This window comes from Nicotiana tabacum, chromosome 19, assembly GCF_000715075.1.
Source record: "Nicotiana tabacum cultivar K326 chromosome 19, ASM71507v2, whole genome shotgun sequence".
NCBI lineage: Eukaryota > Viridiplantae > Streptophyta > Magnoliopsida > Solanales > Solanaceae > Nicotiana > Nicotiana tabacum.
The window spans coordinates 746,273-764,949 of record NC_134098.1 but is presented as its reverse complement, the minus strand read 5'-3'; the positions used below and the strand labels follow the sequence as shown (position 1 = coordinate 764,949).

Sequence of the window (18,677 nt, the reverse complement as noted above, 5' to 3'; positions counted from 1 at the left end):
GAGGAGGTAAAAGGGGCGATAGTGGGGTTTTATGAGAACTTATATAAAGAGGAAGTTAGTTGGAGGCCGACTTTGGGGGAATAGAGTTCAACCATATAGGGGAGGGAGACAACGAGTGGCTAGAAAGGGTCTTCGAGGAGGAGGAGGTGCACGAGGCTGTGTCGAGTTGTGCTGGTGATAAGGCCCCCGAGCCTGATGGTTTCTCCTTGGCTTTCTTGCAGCTCTTTTGGGACACCATCAAGGGGGAGTTAATGGAAGCCATTGAATACTTCCATGTGAATGGTGTTTTCGAGAGAAGTATCAATGCTTTCTTTATTACTATTGTGCCTAAGAAAGAAGGTGCATATTGTATCAGAGACTACAGGCCTATTAGTCTCGTGGGGAGCATTTACAAGATTATTTCTAAAGTGCTTTCCAACAGACTTAAGAAGGTTCTTGACATGACTGTTCCGTCCTCCCAGAATGCGTTTGTGGAAGGTAGGCAGATCCTGGATGCTGTTTTGGTGGCAAATGAACTTGTAGACTCCAGAAGAAAAAATAGAGAACCCGGCTTACTATGCAAGTTGGACCTTGAGAAGGCTTTCGACCATGTCAATTGGGAGTTCCTGGACTTCATTATGATGCAGATGGGGTTTGGGGCAAGATGGAGGGGATGGATCAAGTTCTGCATTTCCTCAGTCAGATTCTCTATCCTGGTTAATGGTAGCCCGTGTGATTTCTTTGGCATCTCCAGGGGTCTCGGGCAAGGTGACCCCCTATCCCCCATGCTATTCATTCTAGTGATGGATACTTTGAGCAAAATGATGGATCGTGCGGCGGGCGGAGGCTTCTTGAGAGGATTCTCAACTCCGATTGGGGTGCTCAGAGCCCGAAAAGTCTCACATTTGCTTTTTGTGGATAACACACTGGTTTTCTGTGATGCCGATATGGATCAGTTGACCTACCTGAAGCAGGTCCTGCAGTAGTTTCAGTTAGTATCAGAATCAAAATCAACATCGGCAAGTGTGAAATTTTTCCGGTAGGTGAGGTTGCTAATATTGATGCCTTGTCTTATGTTCTCAGATGCAAGGTGGGCTCCCTTCCCACTACTTACCTGGGTCTCCCATTGGGCGCTTCATATAAGGATACTACGGTTTGGAATTCAGTGATCGAGCGGGTTGAAAAAAGATTAGCAGGCTGGCAAAAATAGTATTTGTCAAAAGGCGGTAAGGAAGTGCTTATCAAAAGCACTTTATCGAGTATGCCCACCTATTACTTATCCCTGTTGCAAGCACCGGTGAGCATCACAGAAAAACTGAAGCGACTTCAAAGGAATTTTCTTTGGGATGCGGCGGATGGAACTAGAAAGTGTCATCTAGTAAATTGGCAGACAGTCACTTCCCCAAAGAGGTGGGGTGGACTTGGAGTGAAAGATCTTAGGGTATTTAACAGAGCTTTAATGGGGAAGTGGCCGTGGAGATTCGGGGTGGAAGAGCATGCTCTATGGAGGGAGGTCATAGTAGAAAAGTGCGATTCCACGGGAGGGGGTTAGAGGACCAAGGCAATCACAACACCTTTCGGGTGTGGCATGTGGAGGAGCATCGTGAAGAATTGGGAAGCATTCAGTAGCAACATCACTTATAGGGTGGGAGATGGAAGGAGAATCAGCTTTTGGAATCATAGGTGGTGTGGAGAGGATACTCTGAGGGTCTCCTTCCCCCACGTCTTCAGAGTTTCAAACCAGAAGGAACTGATGGTCCAACAGATTCGTAAGGAGCATGAAGGGGAGGTAGTATGGGACCTCTCATTCAGAAGGAACAAGCAAGATTGGGAGATTGCGGAGCTCCAAGATTTGTTGGCACTTCTATATGGGCAAGACAGGCCCCAGCCATCCTGCAACTCTTGGAGATGGAGCTTGCGTGGCGATGGTTTGTTCACCGTAAAGTCCTTTTACCAAAGTATGTTGGTGAGAGAGGAGACCACTTTTCCATACTCCTCGATCTGGATTCCTAGGGCGCCCACGAAGGTGTGCTTTTTTGCATGGCTAGCGGCGAGGGAGTGATCTTGACTGCTGAAAATCTCCGAAAGAGAGGAATTACACTTGTTAGTTGGTGCTACATGTGTAAAAGCTCAGGGGAAGTAGTTGATCACCTTTTGTTGTATTGCCCTGTGTCCTCTGCTTTGTGGAGGACAATCCTGAATCTTTTTGGTGTTCAATAGGTGATGCCAAGCACTGTAAAGGAAATGTTATATAGCTGGGCCGGTTTCCGTAGAAGAAGAAAGCAAAAGGCGTGGAAGTTCGCCCCGTTAGCTCTCATGTGGATAGTATGGGGGGAGAAAAATAGGAGAGCTTTTGAGGAGATTGAGTCTCCTTTTTCACATCTTAAGAATAGTCTTTTATCTTTGATCGCTTTTTGGTGCACTCATTTAGCCCCTACTTGTATAGAAAATTGGGCGTCTTTTGTAGAGAATCATGTTCTGATGTAAATTCTCTACTTTTTGGTATACTTCGTGTATACAGGAGTTCTCTCCCTTTTGATAATACAATTTACCTTATAAAAAAAAAGGGGAAGTGTATTACATAAATGAGACGTTTAAAAATAAATAGTATGTTAAGAATTTCTTAGTCAAAATGAAAAGAGATAATGCTTCTGTTTCAATTTATGTGTCTTACTTTCATTTTTAGTGTGTTAAAAAAATGCAACTTTCTATGTTTAGTATAACTCTCTAATTCAAACATTACACATGGCATGTTTAAGACCATAAGTTCAGGGGGAATTATGGTGCATTACACAAATCTTTAGTTTAAGGCCACAAGACCTAAAAGTCCACCCTTACTTTCTTAAACTCCATGTCCAGTCATACTAATACACATAAAATAAAACGGGGGAGCATAAAACAGGAGATAATTAGATAAAAAGTAAGAAAAAGTCAAGTACACTGGAGAGACCAAGACAATTTACAAATCCAGTCGTTGGATTCTTGAGATTAATAATTGGAACATTGGGACAACTGGGCGACTACACAGTGAAAAGAAACCAATATTCTGCATTGTTAGAGCTTTATTAGTAGTAACAGTAGCATATTGGTTCAAGTATTTCATTATATCAGTACTTTATTAGTCTTCCAAGATGATATGTTGATTTAGCATGATTCAAGGAGATTTGATTTAGCATTATTTAGGAGATTGTTGATTAACATGATTTTAGGAGATTTGATTATATTTAGGAGATTTGATTTGATTTGACAGCTATATTGGTTGTATAGATTTATTTTATTTCCTAAATTAGCATTAGGAGCTTTGTATAAACTCCCTTGCTCATGGGATGTAAACATACATAGAAATACAAGAAGCCTTTTCTTCTTCTCAAAATCTACATGGTATCAGAGTCATTGCTGCCTTTTTGAGGTTAGTTATCTCCCTCGCAGCACTAGGGTTCCGTTTTTATCAAATAGGTTGAGTTTTCTCTCTCTTGGTGGCTGTCCGCAACACAAACTCCTTCTGGTCAATTTTATTTTTGGAATTTTCTTTTCTATTAGGGTCGCTGGAACATTTCGAGCCTATCCCTACCAGTTTTGATTTTTCCGTTCATCAGAGTTAAGGTCCGTCGAGACATATTTGGTTTCCAGCGAGACAGATTATTTTTGAGCAATTTTCTTCGGATTTCCTTCTGATTGGGTAGAAATCTGGAGACATGAGAAAAGGCTATGCCCAATCGGGGAAGACTGCGGTAAAAAGGATGTCCGTCTGTTGATGGCTAGCTCGTACACGCAAATATTGGACCTAGGTTTGTTGATGGATCTGGTCTTGTCGAACAGGTCCGGATTCGAGGTTCGAACACAAAAGTTCTTTCAATTTGTCTTCAGATAAAATTCAGCTTCTCCGTCGCCTCCTAGCCAAACTTGACTCCGCTAATGTTGCAACATCCAATCATGTGCAATCAGGTACTGCTTTTGTTGCTCGCCTTAATTCTTGGATTGTTGATTCCGGAGCAAATAGACACATGACAAGCTCTTCTAAAAGCATTCAAATTATTCTCCGCATCTCAAAGGAGATAATGTTAAAATAGCCAATGGTTCTTTAATACCTATCTCTGGAATAGGTTCTATCGTTTGTCCTCCTAATATTAAACTATCATCTATGCTCCGTGTCCCTGAGTTCCCCGTCACTATCTTTTATCTGTTAGTACCATTATCTAAGCTCTAATCTATCATCTATGTAAAGTGTAGTTGCTAGATCAGGTGCAGAGGCAGAATATGAGCTATGTCCCAGGGTGTTTGCGAACTGCTTTGGCTACAAAAGCTACGAGAGGAATTGAGACTGTCTGAAAAAGTTAAACTTTCCTCGTACTGTGACAATAAAGCTACCATCAGTATAGCTCATAATCCAGTCCAGCATGACTGAACAAAGCATGTGGAAATTAATCGACACTTCATCTAAGAAAAAGTTACAACTGGTGTCGTGAGTTTGTTTCATGTGCTATTGGAAAAATAGCTAGCTGATGTGTTTACCAAAGGTCTCAAAAGCGAATTTTCCATACTCTGAGTTTCAAGTTGAGCATGTGCGACATCTTTGTACCAACTTGAGGGGGAGTGTTGATTAGCATGATTCAAGAAGATTTGATTTTATTTAGGAGATTGTTGATTAGCACGATTTCAGAAGATTTGATTATATTTAGGAGATTTGATTTTATTTGATTTTATTTGATAGCTGAATTGATTGTATAGATTTATTTTATTTCCTTAATTAGCATTAGGAGCTTTGTATAAATTTCCTTGCTCATGGGATGTACACATACACAGAAATATAAGAAGTATTTTCTTCATCTCAAAATCTACATCATATCTCGTTGCTAATAGTAAAGGAGAAATAGCAAACATATAAAGAAAGAAGGCAGAGAGATAGCAAAATGACAAATGAATGTAGATGGAAATCTTAGCTCTCATTCAAAACAAATAAAGGAAAACTAACAAAAAAGATGGAAGGTAAGGACTTGACAATCCATATAGTTTAAGCAATTTGTGGATAAAATAGTTTCAAAAGCTTACTGTCAGGGCGAGTAGCTGGACTTTTGGTTTCTTACTGCGAAGACGCTTTTTTATTCCTTTCACAACATCTTTGGCTTGCCTGGTGAACCAAAATAAAACAAACAATAAGAACTACTTTAACCAATCTCCAGTCCAAACAACGCAAACACCTCAATGATTATACCAAATATTTGAAATTAGAAAACAAAAGAAAAAGGGGAAATTGCATTGAGCACCACAGCATGACACCACTGAAGTTTTTATTATGAAAATATTAGAAGTCCAATAAACACTGTCTCAATTTTCATTAAAATAGGTCAGTAAAGAGGCTAGAACCTCATATCTTAATTTTACTAAATTAAAAAAAAACGTGTAATTAGAAGTTCAGGTCGTCCAAAAAAGAATGGACTTGCTGAAGCGACTTGATGGCAATTTATTTGTAGGTTAGCAAATAATTAACGAACCGCTTCACCAATAAAAATCTGTCAATACTAGATTAATACCCTGGTTGCTTGGACCTGCGCCATTTTTCCTTTAGGTCATCTCAACTAAAATAATCAACGCATGAAATGCCCTCGGGATTGGCTCCTTCCACTGGAAATGTGAGGTTGCATCTTCAAGATGATTATAGTCTCATATATGATAATCTACCTATCAAACAAATACCAGTATTTACTTGTCTACTTTCACCACCAAAAAAGAGAAGAGAAAAATATCTTCGTCTTCCCTAAAACCCTTTTAATCCCAAAAGAAAGACTCTCATGAGAGTGTTATAATATACTAGCCTCTGATAATAGCCTACTGCGTAATTAAAAATAGTCAGATGTCATATAAATAACCAGCAGCACCAGAAACATGAGGGCACTCCAATTAGGAAACATAAAAAGCTGTAGCAATTAGCTACCAGATAATCTCAGCACAAACCAGTAAACTGCGATAAGAACAAAATTGTATCTAATAGGTAAGATACCAAAGCGGCTGAAGGACCGAAGATAAAAAAGTAGAAATATAAAACAAAACAAAAAATAAAAGAAAAAACAACATAAATAGAAAAGGAATAACAGTAGTCCCTCTAGAGCCTATACGGACAATTTGGAGAAAAAGAAATAGGAAAACATTTTTTTTGTAGATCGTTAAAACTGACACCACTTGCCACAACAAGCTCTGGCCCAATGGTGAAGCGCCTTACTTATTAGAGTGAGGTTGACGTTTTGATTCTCTGGCTCAAAAATTTACTCGTATTTTAAAGTTTTGCGTCCTTATCTCAAAGGAAAAGTTTGTTGTCATGCTTGAACCGCCAACCACTTACTGTTTAAGTACAAAACTAACCACCGGATCGACAAAGTAATTCATTACCAGTGTTGATAATAAATAATTTAAAAAGTTTGGAACGGAATCATCCAAGTTAACTAAAAATTAGTAATAAAATTTGAATTGTGTCTTTTTTATATTGTGTCAATTAGAGTGACTTGTTCATTTGTTTACTTTTTAGTTTTTAAATGTCGACACTGCTTGCAAAAAATCCTGCATACAGCCATACACCGCTGCTGAAACACATTTGAACCCACCATTAAATTACGGATCTAGCAAGATTAAACAAGGAACATTACTGTTAAATCGTTATCAATAAGGTCTGCTGCAATTATAGATCAACTGTTTCCATCTTAGTTTCTTCTTCAAAAATTCATTTAAAGAAAAATTACTTTTAAAGCACCAGACAACCAACATGAATTGTGATCTCTTTAAAATCCTACATTCCAGCTTCCCACAAAAACAAAGGTTACAGTAACACATGGCAAAACAATGACCCTCAGATGTAGCACCATATAAAGATGCAAACCTAGTTTTTGAACTCACTCTATACCGTCCAGCACAGTCCCATAATCACAGAAAAATACTACTAAAATCAATCAATCAACTATGTCTCAATCCATAACTAGTTGGGTCAACTATATCTCCTCTGTATTACCTTCGGGAAAACTATATCAATCCTCTATATCCATTCCGGTTAACTCGATGCCACTTCATTCCAATACTAGCAAATAATTCTCTAATACCTTAAGTTTTTATATTTCACCCCCAATTCAAACTAGTCGGGATCGACTATATGAACCCTTTGTGTCCATTCCACTCTATTCAAGACCATTTCTTCAATACTGGCAACTAATTTGTCTTCTTGGACATGCCTTTATCGCCTCTTTTTAAATGACGGTGTTGTATAGACCAATTTGCATGTATCTCGATTATCCACCAACCTGCGTCCTCCCATAGTTACCGAATAACTCTGTCCACCAAGATTTAGACAGATGTGAAGAAATCACCTAATCTTTCTAGCACTACTAGGATTCAAATCCTTGTCTCCCATGGTCTTCATTTCAACTTCATCAACCATTAGGCTAAGCCTTTCTTTTTTTATCTAACTAAGCCTTTTTTCATAATAGAGAAATCTCTTGTTTTGAGCTTCCAAACTCTTTCTAGGCCTTTTGTCTAAGATCAAGCGTTAGAATTTGTCTTTTATGACAAAATAAGGTTCCCTAAAACTACAAGTTCTTTAAATCTCACACTTGTAGCTACGCTGAGATAGAAGTCTCTAACCAGAGATTACTACTATAGAAAACTTACAACTTTTTTCCCTTACATATATTCAGCAAAACAGAAAACTGACTCATACATTTTTTTTTAAAACAGGTAAAAGAAAAAATATTTACATGCAAAAGCAGAGAAACAAATTACTCCCTCAGTCCCAATAATGTGACTTTGTTTGATTGGACGATGTAACTTGTGGTCTAAAATAAGTCATAAATACTTGTGCGGCTAAAAATTATTTCATTAGAGATAAAATGAGAAATTTAAAGTAAAATTATTTCTAATTATAAAAATGTATCATTTTTTGGAACCGACTAAAATAAGAAAATGTATCACATAAATTAGTACTAGTTTTTAAAACTAAAAGGTTGACATACAAGTAACCAGAAACTATTACTACTACTGAAAATTACAACTATTTCAGTAACAAATGGAGCATTCAATAAAACAGAAAGCCGAATCATATTTTATGTAAGAAAAAGAAAAAAATCCAAATTTTACATACCCGGGATCGCGATTGCATATATCGCAGATCTCGACATTCATGGCCCAATCAGGCCCAATAAGCATATCGCTCGTCGCTCGTTCCACCAAAAAATTCACCATCCTATAATTATTTTATTTACCGCCAAAAAATAAAATAGAAAATTTTCGCCTCCGATCACTTGAAACAAAAATGTGACCGCCGGCGAATTCTCCGGCGTTAAAATAATTCACTGGCGATATTCCAAAAACGAATCAAATCATCTGAGCTCTCTCTCTCTCTCTCTCTCTCTCTCTCTCTCTCTTGTGTTCTGTTATGATGATTAGTTTATTTTCCTGTCAAGAAAAAGAGAATTAAAAAGAAAGTGGAAGTAGCCAATGAAAAGAGAACACGTATAAGTCTAACTATGTCAAGATTTCAAGTTGGTAAACTTAAGCCCCTAAGGTTTGTAGAAGTTAAATAAAAAACCATGTAATTTTGTTATTTGACATTTGGACCTTTTAAACTTTAAATGAAATTCGTAAGGTAGTTAGTAGTTACTATTATCGATTTCTTTTTACTTTTCCAATTGGATTCCTTATTTATTACTCTCTTCGGTCTACTTTAATTAATTTTTTAATTTTTTATGATCCATAATATTTGATTTTTTCAGATACCAAAAAGTAATTAACTTCTTATTTTCAAAGTTGCCCTTCGACTAAAGAGTTTTAAAGTATTTGTTATATTATGAACAAATTAAGATTAATATAGTCAATTTTATTGTTAATTAATGCTAAAATGTGCATTCCTTAATATGTGCAAAAACTGTCAAAAAATCAATTAAAGTGGATTTGAGGGAGTATCATCTAATAATCTATAGCATATCCTAGCATTCAATAGACATGATATAAATATTTTCTTGAAGTTTGGTCTATGAGATATAAAGGCTCTATCTAAGATATAAAATGAATTTATTGTTGAGAAGAATTTCGTATAACTATGTTCGAGAAGCATGTTCGTCTAATCTATAAGGTAGGTTATTTTTACAAAAGAACGTATTGAGCTTAGCTTCAAGATAGATTAATTTCTTACCTTTAATTCTTAGAACTTTTTGTAAGAATTGGTGTACATATTGTGAATTTTTATTAGCCTAACTTATTAATTAGATCATCTTGAGTAGATAGTACTATTTTGTAAACCTTTCTCAATTGTTTGATTTTGTTGGTTCTCCCCGTGGAAAATTTATTTTTATTGGCTTTGGCTATAGGAGGAGAGTATTGGCGTAACAGATAAAGTTGTTGTCGTATAACTAGGAGGTCAAGGGATCGAACTGTGAAAATAATTTATTGCAGAAATGTAGGGTATGGTTGTAACTGGTAAAGTTGTTGTCATGTGACTAGGAGGTCATGAGATTCGAGCCGTAGAAACAGCCTCTTGCAGAAATACAAGGTATGGCTGCGTAAAATAAACCTTTGTAGTCCGACCATTTTCCGGATTCCGATGAAAACTTAATGCATCGGCTGCCCTTTGGCTTTGTCTCTATTCTTGTTGGCTTCTGAACTTGCATATTCTTATTTTTCTCTTGATGGCCTGGAAATGATATTTGATAATTCTCAATTATTCATCAGTGCATGGAACTTTTCAATCTTTTAAAATTGGAAAGAACTTAACTCATTTCAAACGGAAATAATAACGAACATCATTAAATACCATAAAATCTATGGATAATGAACATGTCCTATACTCTTCTCCATTTAAATACCAGACTTGATTTCAGATGTGGACCCAGAATTTGAGCATAACGGGGCATCACTGTATGCTAATCACTAGCGATAAATTAAATTCGGCGTGCGATTCTTTGAAAACTTAATATTATGATGACTTATCGTTCAAGTATAATAAAAAGTTCTAAAAAAAATAGAAAGCACTGAATAGAGAGAGATTTCTTCACAAAATTGATATTATGGAAAGGGAAGGTGTTTGATTAAGCATGTTTAACACTTTAAATTTCTAGTATTTTAACAAAAAGGGGTATGTTTAAATTATCAAAACTTACTAAAGAAATCAAGAGTATTGGTATGTTAAAAGCCAAAGAACTGAAGAAGAGTTTCAAACTCTTAGTTGCCATTGCCGCGTCGGAGTCAAAGTGATTGTTGAAGGATTTGTATGTTTCTATTTGTGGAATGATAAGTTACAATTTGAGGCTTTTAATTTTAAGGCAGGGATTTGAAAGAGACAACAACAACCCACCTTGCTCTCTCCCTCCGTCCAAGAGAACTCCCCACCTTGCTCTTGGGTGACTCGAACTCGCAACCTCTTGGTTGGAAGTGGAGGGTGCCTAACACTAGAGCAACCTACTCTTGTCAAAACTAATTAAGTTGACTATTATGTATTAGTACTAAGCTATAGTTGGATTCAAAAAGAAGATAAAAGTTAAAATTAAAGCAATTTGCTATTAAGTCTAAAAACTGTTGTATTCCAAGAACTAAAACAAAAAGGAGAAAAGGGGTTTTGAACCCACGCCATCTGGACAAGAAGCGAACTTAAATGCCCAACTCAACCACTTCTCCATCCACCTTTTTGTGTTTGGGTCACATCTTAAATATTTAAGGGGTCCCATATATATGGACAGATATATATAACACATATATACAGTATTTTTGCCGAGGCTAACGGGGTCCCGTGATCCCTCAACCCACAACGTAGGTCCCCCTCTGCTTGATTCATAGCAGGATCCAAATTAAACTCTGAGTTGTGACATGTGCATGGCCATATACATTCGGCGGCGTATCGCCTTTTCCATTTAAGCAAATCTCATTCAATAAATGCATAGACAAGGGTGGAATGTGAGAAATACAGTTGAGGAAAGAACTTAAAGCTGAATATTCTTTGGCCATAGTACAACTATTATGAAGAAAATAAGAAAGCAAGCTTATTTTAGCAAAGCTTATCTGAGAAACATTTCTGTAGCAGCAGCAGCAGCAGTAATTCCTAATCAAGAGTTGAGATTGTTGAATCTTGAATTTCCAACCACCATATTGAAAGGGAAAATATGCTATCCATTTTAATAGGGAACGCGAACTCGCACTGATGCAGGCCCTGACTTCATATCCTCCAAAAGAAGATTTAGCAGAGCTTGTGTCACAGGACCTTCTCTACCTACAGTAATGAGGAAGAAGCAGAAAGTAAATGAGAATACAATCAACTACTTCAATGATCGTAAATTTATATGTCGCTCTTGCATACTTATGAAACAAGATTTAGATGGGACCAGTGTTTAGAAAGAGCGACAATGAGTGAACATATATTGGTATCTAATCTGTCTAGTCTCAGTTTGTCAAACATTACTTTCTTTGGACCGCGAAATTAAGAAACATTTCTTCCTGCTCGAATTTTGAAATATCATATTTGGAGCAGCATATGAAACCATAGCAAATTGACTTAAGTTTACACTTCAGGTCTTAAAATGCATCTTAGGCATAACAGTTACTATGGATAACAATGGCACACTACACAGCAAGGAGATTACTCTTTATATGCATGAACATGAAAGATTAGTATGAGATGCTTGTCCTTTGTGATCTTTGTCCAAATATTATTAAGAAGTCAAGTTCAAAATTCTGTTTTCGAGCTACCAACGTGACAAAGAGACAAGAGAATAGTATGTGATGCTCATCATTTGTGATCGTTGTCCAAATATTATTTAGAAGTCAAGTTCAAAATTGAGCATTCGAGCTTCCAACATGACAAGGAGAGCATCCATTATTCATTACCGGTTGAAATACGCTTCTATGTGCTTGGATGAAAAAGTTTTAAGCAGATATAAGGATATAAGAAAATTAAGTTACTGACTATAGAAAGACAATTGTAAAAGTGCAAAGCTCATTGTTTCGATGGAAGCAAAGAAACTGAGAAAGGCGGCATAGAAAGGCTTACCATCACCTATGATTTTTTCATCCCACTGCACCACCGAGCGGACAAGAACTCCACTGCCAATTAGCATCATCTCCTCTGCTCTTTTCCCAACCTCTACCGATACGTTATCTACTCTAATGCCCCGAAGTTTACCTTCTTTTACTAGCTTTGCTGCAAGAACCAGAACTCTTTTAGCCGTACAGCCACTGAGAATTTTGTCAAAACTAGGCATCAGAAGTTCCTTTTCCTTTGTAACAAAAGCCACATTCATATTAGGTCCTTCAGCGACAAACCCGTCGCCATCCAACCAAATTGCTGCATACGCATCATTTTCTTCTGCTTCCATCTTGGAAAGTGCATTCGGCAGATAATTTACGCTTTTCATGACGGCAAACTGTGGGGTTTTTATTGGGACGGATGAAGTTACAACTCTGATTCCCCTGTGATCGGGAGGTGATTGATCTTGTATTACAATGGCGTAAAGAGCTGCTCGAGGACAGCCCGATGGAGATAGTTGGAAATCACCGGGTCCTGCCGAAAGCCAGTATCTTAGAGAACCTTTTCTGCACTTGGAAACACTTACTGTACGAATGAGAATTCTTCTAATGATTTCCCTATCAAAAGGAATTTGTATTTTGGCCATGGTTGCAGATCTCAGGAAACGATCGAGGTGTTCGTCCAACTCATAAAGGCATCTGAGGGTAGATAAAAAAATAAGGAGAATAAAACAAGCCCAAGAATCTCAACTATATTTTAGCTTCTCATTCTTGTTGACTACCCAACCAAGAATAAGAAATTAAAGACGTACAGATTTACCAGTCCACACTGTAGAGTTGCTCACATAATTTTCCTATAACTAGGCATTTGTCGAACATAGAACGTAAGAGGAGTACAATTAGTTCCACATTTCAGAGTTGTGCACATAATCTAATCCTATAAACAGACATTTTCCTAAGATAGAACTAGAAAAGGTAATTGCGCGCAAAGGGCGAGAAATTAGGCAAGTTAGGCATACAACCAAGTTATGATCTATTTGCCAGAAAATCAGACCCCATATTATCTCAACTTATAAGTAGAAAACACACGCAACATAAAAGGGTTTAAAATAACTATTTACTATCGACAAATTAGACAGATCCACACAGAATATTTCTATGGAAAACTACAAGATAGTAAATTGACAGTATTAAACAAATTTCATCAAGCAGATGCACGAGCATGACCACTTGGATATGTGCTTAAAGTAACCAAGCAGCGGCAGAGCCACATGTATTCAAAGGGTGTTAATTTTCCGAAAATTATACTATTTAGCCAGATAAAAAATTCTTTTTAAGTATATATACTACTCCATATATTGACTCTCCCTGGCTTCTTCGTGAGTTTACTTCTTTATATTTTGACCCACCTTAGTGAAAATTCTGGCTCCGACACTGTAACCACTAGCTTTTCGTTGTTGAAGGAAAGAGACTTTAAACCTTCATCGACGCCAACACACAAGTGTTGCTACATCTCTAGGTATACTTATAGGCCTTCCCAAGAACTGATTTATGTTACATAAAGGAATGAAAATCTACATCATAAATCAACCTTGATGGAAGAAAGATGAAGAACCAAAATTAAATGGCTTAACCTATAGAGTTAGAAATACTAACCCATCCATAATGGCAGCGGTATCAAAAACTCCATGTCCTCTATGAACCATGTGATCATCCATGGGGATCACCATGGCATCTGTATCAGTTGTGATTCCACCGAAAACGCTAGAGTACATTGCCAAATAAAGCTGCTTGGTTTCGTGACCTTCTCGACTTGTTCTCATTCTCTGAATAACCTTTACCGGGAAAACAAAAGTCAAAAGTTTTTTTTTTCTTTCTTAAATTACGTGCACAGACAAACACAATCAAATGAAATGGAACAGATGGAGTAGTAAATTCGGGAGGCAGGTAGTATTCAAGTTCTATTTCTGCAGCTTTAAAAACAATTACTATGCCTTTAATTAAAACATTAAGAGGTTGTTTGGTTGGAAGCAAGTCATCCCAGGATTAATTATCCTGGGATTCAGGGACGGCCCTTCCATAAAGCAAGTAAAGCAATTGCTTTAGGCCCCACATTTGTGGGCCCCCCATCTTTTTTTATACCTAATAAGCTATATGTAAGTTAAAAAAAGTTTTGTGAAGTGAAAAAATTTGATTTCTTTCTTTAACAAATATAGAGATAAGGATTTGCAACTGTAAGAAAATTGCATTTAAAATGAATATTGAATCCTAATTTCGAAAGAAATGTGCGATATATAGGAAGAAACAATTTGAGGAGAATGTGATAATGAAATCTCAAATCTCTCGAAGAGTCCTATACTCCCTCTAGTCTATAATAAGTGACCTTTTGACCTTTGGCACACCCCTTAAAAAATACGACTCCTAGAGGAAAAAAGGTATTTTGACTAAATTATCCTTAATTAAAATTTATATGTTGTTAACTTGACAAATTGAGGTACGTAAATAAGGGCAAATTTTGAAAAAATAAAGTTAATTCCTTCTCGATTATATAAAAGGACACTTATTTTGGACCCAAAAAAGGCCAAATAAGTCACTTATTATGGACCGAAGAGAGTAGTAGACAAGGCTATTTTTTCACTTCAAAATAGATTTGAACAATTAGAAGCAACAACAACAACAACAACAACCCAGTATAATCTCAATAGTGGGGTTTGGGGAGAGTAGTTTGTACGCAGACCTTACCCCTACCCTGGGATAGAGAGGCTGTTTCCGATAGACCCTCGGCTCCCTCCCTCCAAGAACTCTCTACCTTGCTCTTGGGGTGACTCGAACTCACAACCTCTTGGTTGGAAGTGGAGGGTGTTCACCACTAGAGGAACTCACTCTTGTCATTTGAACAATTAGAAGCATATGAAAATATTTTTGATTTTCTATTTAGCGGTAAAAAAATTGAGATCACTAGATGATGGAAATTTGAAAAAATATTGGCTTGATCTTGAATGTTCCATAAAACATAATAATCAACCTGATATTGATAGTTTAGATTTATTTTTTGAATTAAAAGTGTTAAGGAAAATAGTACAATTAATAAAAGTTTAATTGATATACTCAATCAAATAAAAAGATTTGAATCTTTTTCAAATGCCTATATTACTTATAGAATAATGTTAATAGCTCCTATTACCGTTGCTTCAGCGGAGAGAAGTGTTTCAAAATTAAAATTGATAAAACCTTACCGAAGATCATAATGTCTCAAGAGAGATTAAATGAATTAGCTATATTGTCAATTGAGAAAGACTTATTAGGAGAAAAATAACAACAACAACAACAACAACAACAAAACCCAGTATGTTCCTAACAGGTGGGGTCTAGGGAGGGTAGTCTGTACGCAGACCTTAACCCTACCTAATGCAGGTAGAGAGGTTGTTTCCAATAGACCCTCGTCTCAGGAAGGGTAACAAGAAGAAGAGGAAAGCAAGGAAGGAAGAAAGAAGGAAGAGAAAAGAAAAAGGGAGAGATAAAGGATAAGTAGTACCAAATAATAGCAACAAGGAATACAATACTTGAGGCGAACAAAACCACATAACGTAATAAAAATCTAAGAATATGAAGGGACATGCGTCCTACTAAGACTATCGGTGAACAACTAAAAACTACCTACTAACCTTCTACCTTAATCCTCGACCTCCACACACTCCTATCAAGGGTCATGTCCTCAGTGAGCTGAAGCAACGCCATATCCTGTCTAATCACCTCTCCCCAGTACTTCTTAGGCCTACCTCGACCTCTCCTCAAACTCTCCATGGCCAACCTCTCACACCTCCTAACAGGAGCATCAATACTTCTTCTCTTAACATGTCCGAACCATCTCAGCCTCAACTCCCGCATCTTCTCCTCCACGGAGGCTACTCCCACTCTGTCCCGGTTAGCTTCATTCTTAATCTTATCTCTCCTGGTATACCCACACATCCATCTCAACATCCTCGTCTCTGCTACTTTCATATTCTGCACGTGGGAGTTCTTGACTGGCCAATACTCAGCCCCATACAGCATAGCCGGTCGAACCACCACTCTATAAGACTTACCCTTAAGTCTTGGCGGCACATTCTTATCACATAAAACACCGGAAGCGAGCCTCCACTTCATCCATCCCGCTCTGATGCGATGTGCGACATCTTCGTCAATCTCTCCGTTACCTTGGATAATAGACCCGAGATACTTAAAACTCGCTCTCTTACCCTTAAGTTTTGGCGGCACATTCTTATCACATAAAACACCGGAAGCGAGCCTCCACTTCATCCATCCCGCTCTGATGCGATGTGCGACATCTTCGTCAATCTCCCCGTTACCTTGGATAATAGGCCCGAGATACTTAAAACTCGCTCTCTTGGGGATAACTTGAGCATCAAGCTTTACCTCTACGTCTGCTTCATGGGTCCCATCACTGAATTTGCACTCCAAGCATTCTGTCTTGGTTCTACTCAGTTTGAAACCTTTAGACTCTGTCTCCAAACCTCCAACCTCGCGTTAACTCCGCTTCGCATCTCGTCACTTATTAGGAGAAAAATGATTATAAAAAATTATTAATAACTTTGCTTCTAAAAAAAGCTAGAAAAATATACTTCAAATAGATATAATTTTTTTAATCAAAAAGTTTAGGCCCCTCATGAAGTTTGGCTTTAGGCCACGAGATTCGTCGGGCCGCCCCTGCCGGGATTAGTTATGCCGAGACTGTTATCCCACCCTCTCATAGGGATAAAAATAACACTATAATCCCGGGATTAGTTATACCGTGATTTTATCCCAACCAAACGTGGGATAAATAAACTCATCTCAAATTTAATCACGGAATTAATTATCCATTATCCATTATCCCTCGTACCAAACGAGCCCTAAGAACATAAAAAGAAGACAGACCTCTGAGGAAGAAAGAACTGGGACCTCAAACATCGGACTACATTGTCCTTCTGCAACACCAAACAGCCATGTTAGTATTAGCTCAAATTAAACTTCTAATAACAGCTAACCATCAATAAACCAAAAACTCGGAACACTAACAAGAGTTGCTTAAGCTAAATTATTGAACAACTTTGAGAAATAATTGGAACATATATAACCCCAATTACCAAAATAACATAACAACATCAACTACTACACCTCAGTCAAAACAAGTTCGGCTATATAATTTTTATTTATTTATTTATTTATAACATTAGTATCCGGGCCAGCTTGCGTGCACCTCGACTAATTTCACGGTATACGTGCTACCTTACACCAGCAACAACTATTAGGTAACTCTATCCACCAAGACTTGATAGATGAGAAAAAATCACCTGTTAGATTTGAACATAAGACCTCATGTTTCTCACTCACTTCATTACGCACCAGGCCACACCATTGGGTGCAATAAATACAAGTAAAGTTCGGCTATATGAATATGTTAATCCATTTAAACTCATTTCATGCCAATATAATATAAATACAATTAGTTCTGTATATTTTCTAAATGTACAAATCTCCAGCTAAACCATTCTTAAAAAGCATAGGACCTACAATCAAAGTGCTAATGTCTAGAAAATATTCTTTGACAAATATCCTGCCCCACCAAAATAAAAGAATTAAGCAAAAAATATTTCAAATTGACCAGATGAAAACTGGGTTTGATTTGAATTCTTGATAATATTTGATCGGGTCAAAGGTCTGATCTTTGGTCTTGAAATTGAGATGTTCTTCAGAAAAATAACGGAATCCCTTAATTTTGGTAATAAAAAAGAGGCGTCGGATATTGGTTTTGGAATAGTTGATAAGGAAGCCATTGTAGCTAGCTCTATGAGTTCTCAGTGAAACTTTGACATAGAGAATTAAAAGAGCACAAGTTGAAATATGAAATAGTTTTGCCATTGTTAAAACCAAACAGAAGAAAACAGAACCTTCGTTAAAACATAGGACTGCAATTGTTTGTTTAATATGTCCCTCGGCTTTAGACTTGTTCGGTTTTATGAAAATATTAGTTTTATCCCTAAAGTATTTCTAACTTCAATATTAGTCCCTATACTAATGAATATTTTGCTCTAATGGTCCTTCCATTTCATTTTCTTTTTTCAAATTTAACTAAAAAAATCCAATAGGCTAATCATCTTCGTCTAATTCCTTTTAGGATTTTACCCTTTGATTGTAAAACTAATAAACTAGCAAACTAAGATTTGTGATATGACAGAAAATAGTGTATGCGGTCGAAACCTATTAAGTCAATCGTACGGACTGGTCGAGATAATAATACTTTGATCGAAAGGTATCTACGTAAGGTCAGGTCGAGGTCCGAAGAAAAGGCTTCGGGATTCGAGCTCCAAGTCCGATCAAGGATCAGTTCGGTATCATTATCGGGCCCATGACCAAATCGAACCACGAGGCAAAAGGTTGTCGAAGATGTACAGACCGACCAACACCCACCCCGAATATCAAGACTCCGAGTCAGGATCGAGCTCGAGTCAAGGCCGATGGCTCGACCCGATATCTAGTTCGAGTCAGTATCGAAACTCACAGACAAGGCCGTTACAGCCGCACTAAGGGAGAGAATCCTGGTGGGAATTAGGGAAAAGATAATACATCATGGGCTCTCCACTATGTATTTTTATTGTATATAAAGTATGATCCATCTACTATAAGGATGGAATGGATTGTGAGCAGAGGGACACATTGTAACAAAAGAT

At 37.3% G+C, this 18,677-nt stretch overlaps 2 protein-coding genes across 6 annotated transcripts in view; both read right to left on the bottom strand.

Annotated features, from left to right (window-relative positions):
• The window catches only part of LOC107761140 (TOM1-like protein 9), a 30,020-nt gene extending 21,607 nt beyond the window's left edge, over window positions 1-8,413 (bottom strand). For 2 of the 5 annotated variants that reach the window (XM_075239465.1, XM_075239467.1), the window contains exons 1-2: window positions 8,099-8,406; window positions 5,029-5,107 (exon numbers count right to left, since the gene is read on the bottom strand). In XM_075239465.1, the coding sequence (XP_075095566.1) occupies window positions 5,029-5,107; window positions 8,099-8,199 (180 nt within the window). In that variant the 5' untranslated portion in view covers window positions 8,200-8,406. Of the gene's footprint in view, window positions 1-5,028; window positions 5,108-5,510; window positions 5,659-8,098 lie in introns of all 5 variants that reach the window. The other 3 variants (XM_075239469.1, XM_075239466.1, XM_075239468.1) reach the window with 3 other exon arrangements.
• A 2,421-nt stretch (window positions 8,414-10,834) lies between these two features.
• Window positions 10,835-17,886, bottom strand: LOC107830444 (D-amino-acid transaminase, chloroplastic-like). Its single transcript, XM_016657990.2, has 5 exons — window positions 17,612-17,886; window positions 16,885-16,934; window positions 13,624-13,802; window positions 11,993-12,666; window positions 10,835-11,215 (listed from the first exon to the last, which is right to left on the bottom strand). The coding sequence occupies exons 1-5, from the start codon at window positions 17,781-17,783 to the stop codon at window positions 11,121-11,123; spliced, it is 1,170 nt and encodes a 389-aa protein (XP_016513476.2). The 5' UTR covers window positions 17,784-17,886; the 3' UTR covers window positions 10,835-11,120.
• Window positions 17,887-18,677: the final 791 nt, after the last annotated feature.

What these genes read in the sequence shown, in the direction of transcription:
- LOC107830444 (XM_016657990.2), bottom strand. Translation starts at nt 17,783, where the DNA reads ATGGCTTCCTTATCAACTATTCCAAAACCAATATCCGACGCCTCTTTT. An exon ending in CAGTTCTTTCTTCCTCAGAG is followed by an intron (nt 13,803 to 16,884) that starts GTCTGTCTTCTT and finishes TTCCCGGTAAAG; the next exon opens with GTTATTCAGAGAATGAGAAC. An exon ending in ACCGCTGCCATTATGGATGG is followed by an intron (nt 12,667 to 13,623) that starts GTTAGTATTTCT and finishes ATCTACCCTCAG; the next exon opens with ATGCCTTTATGAGTTGGACG.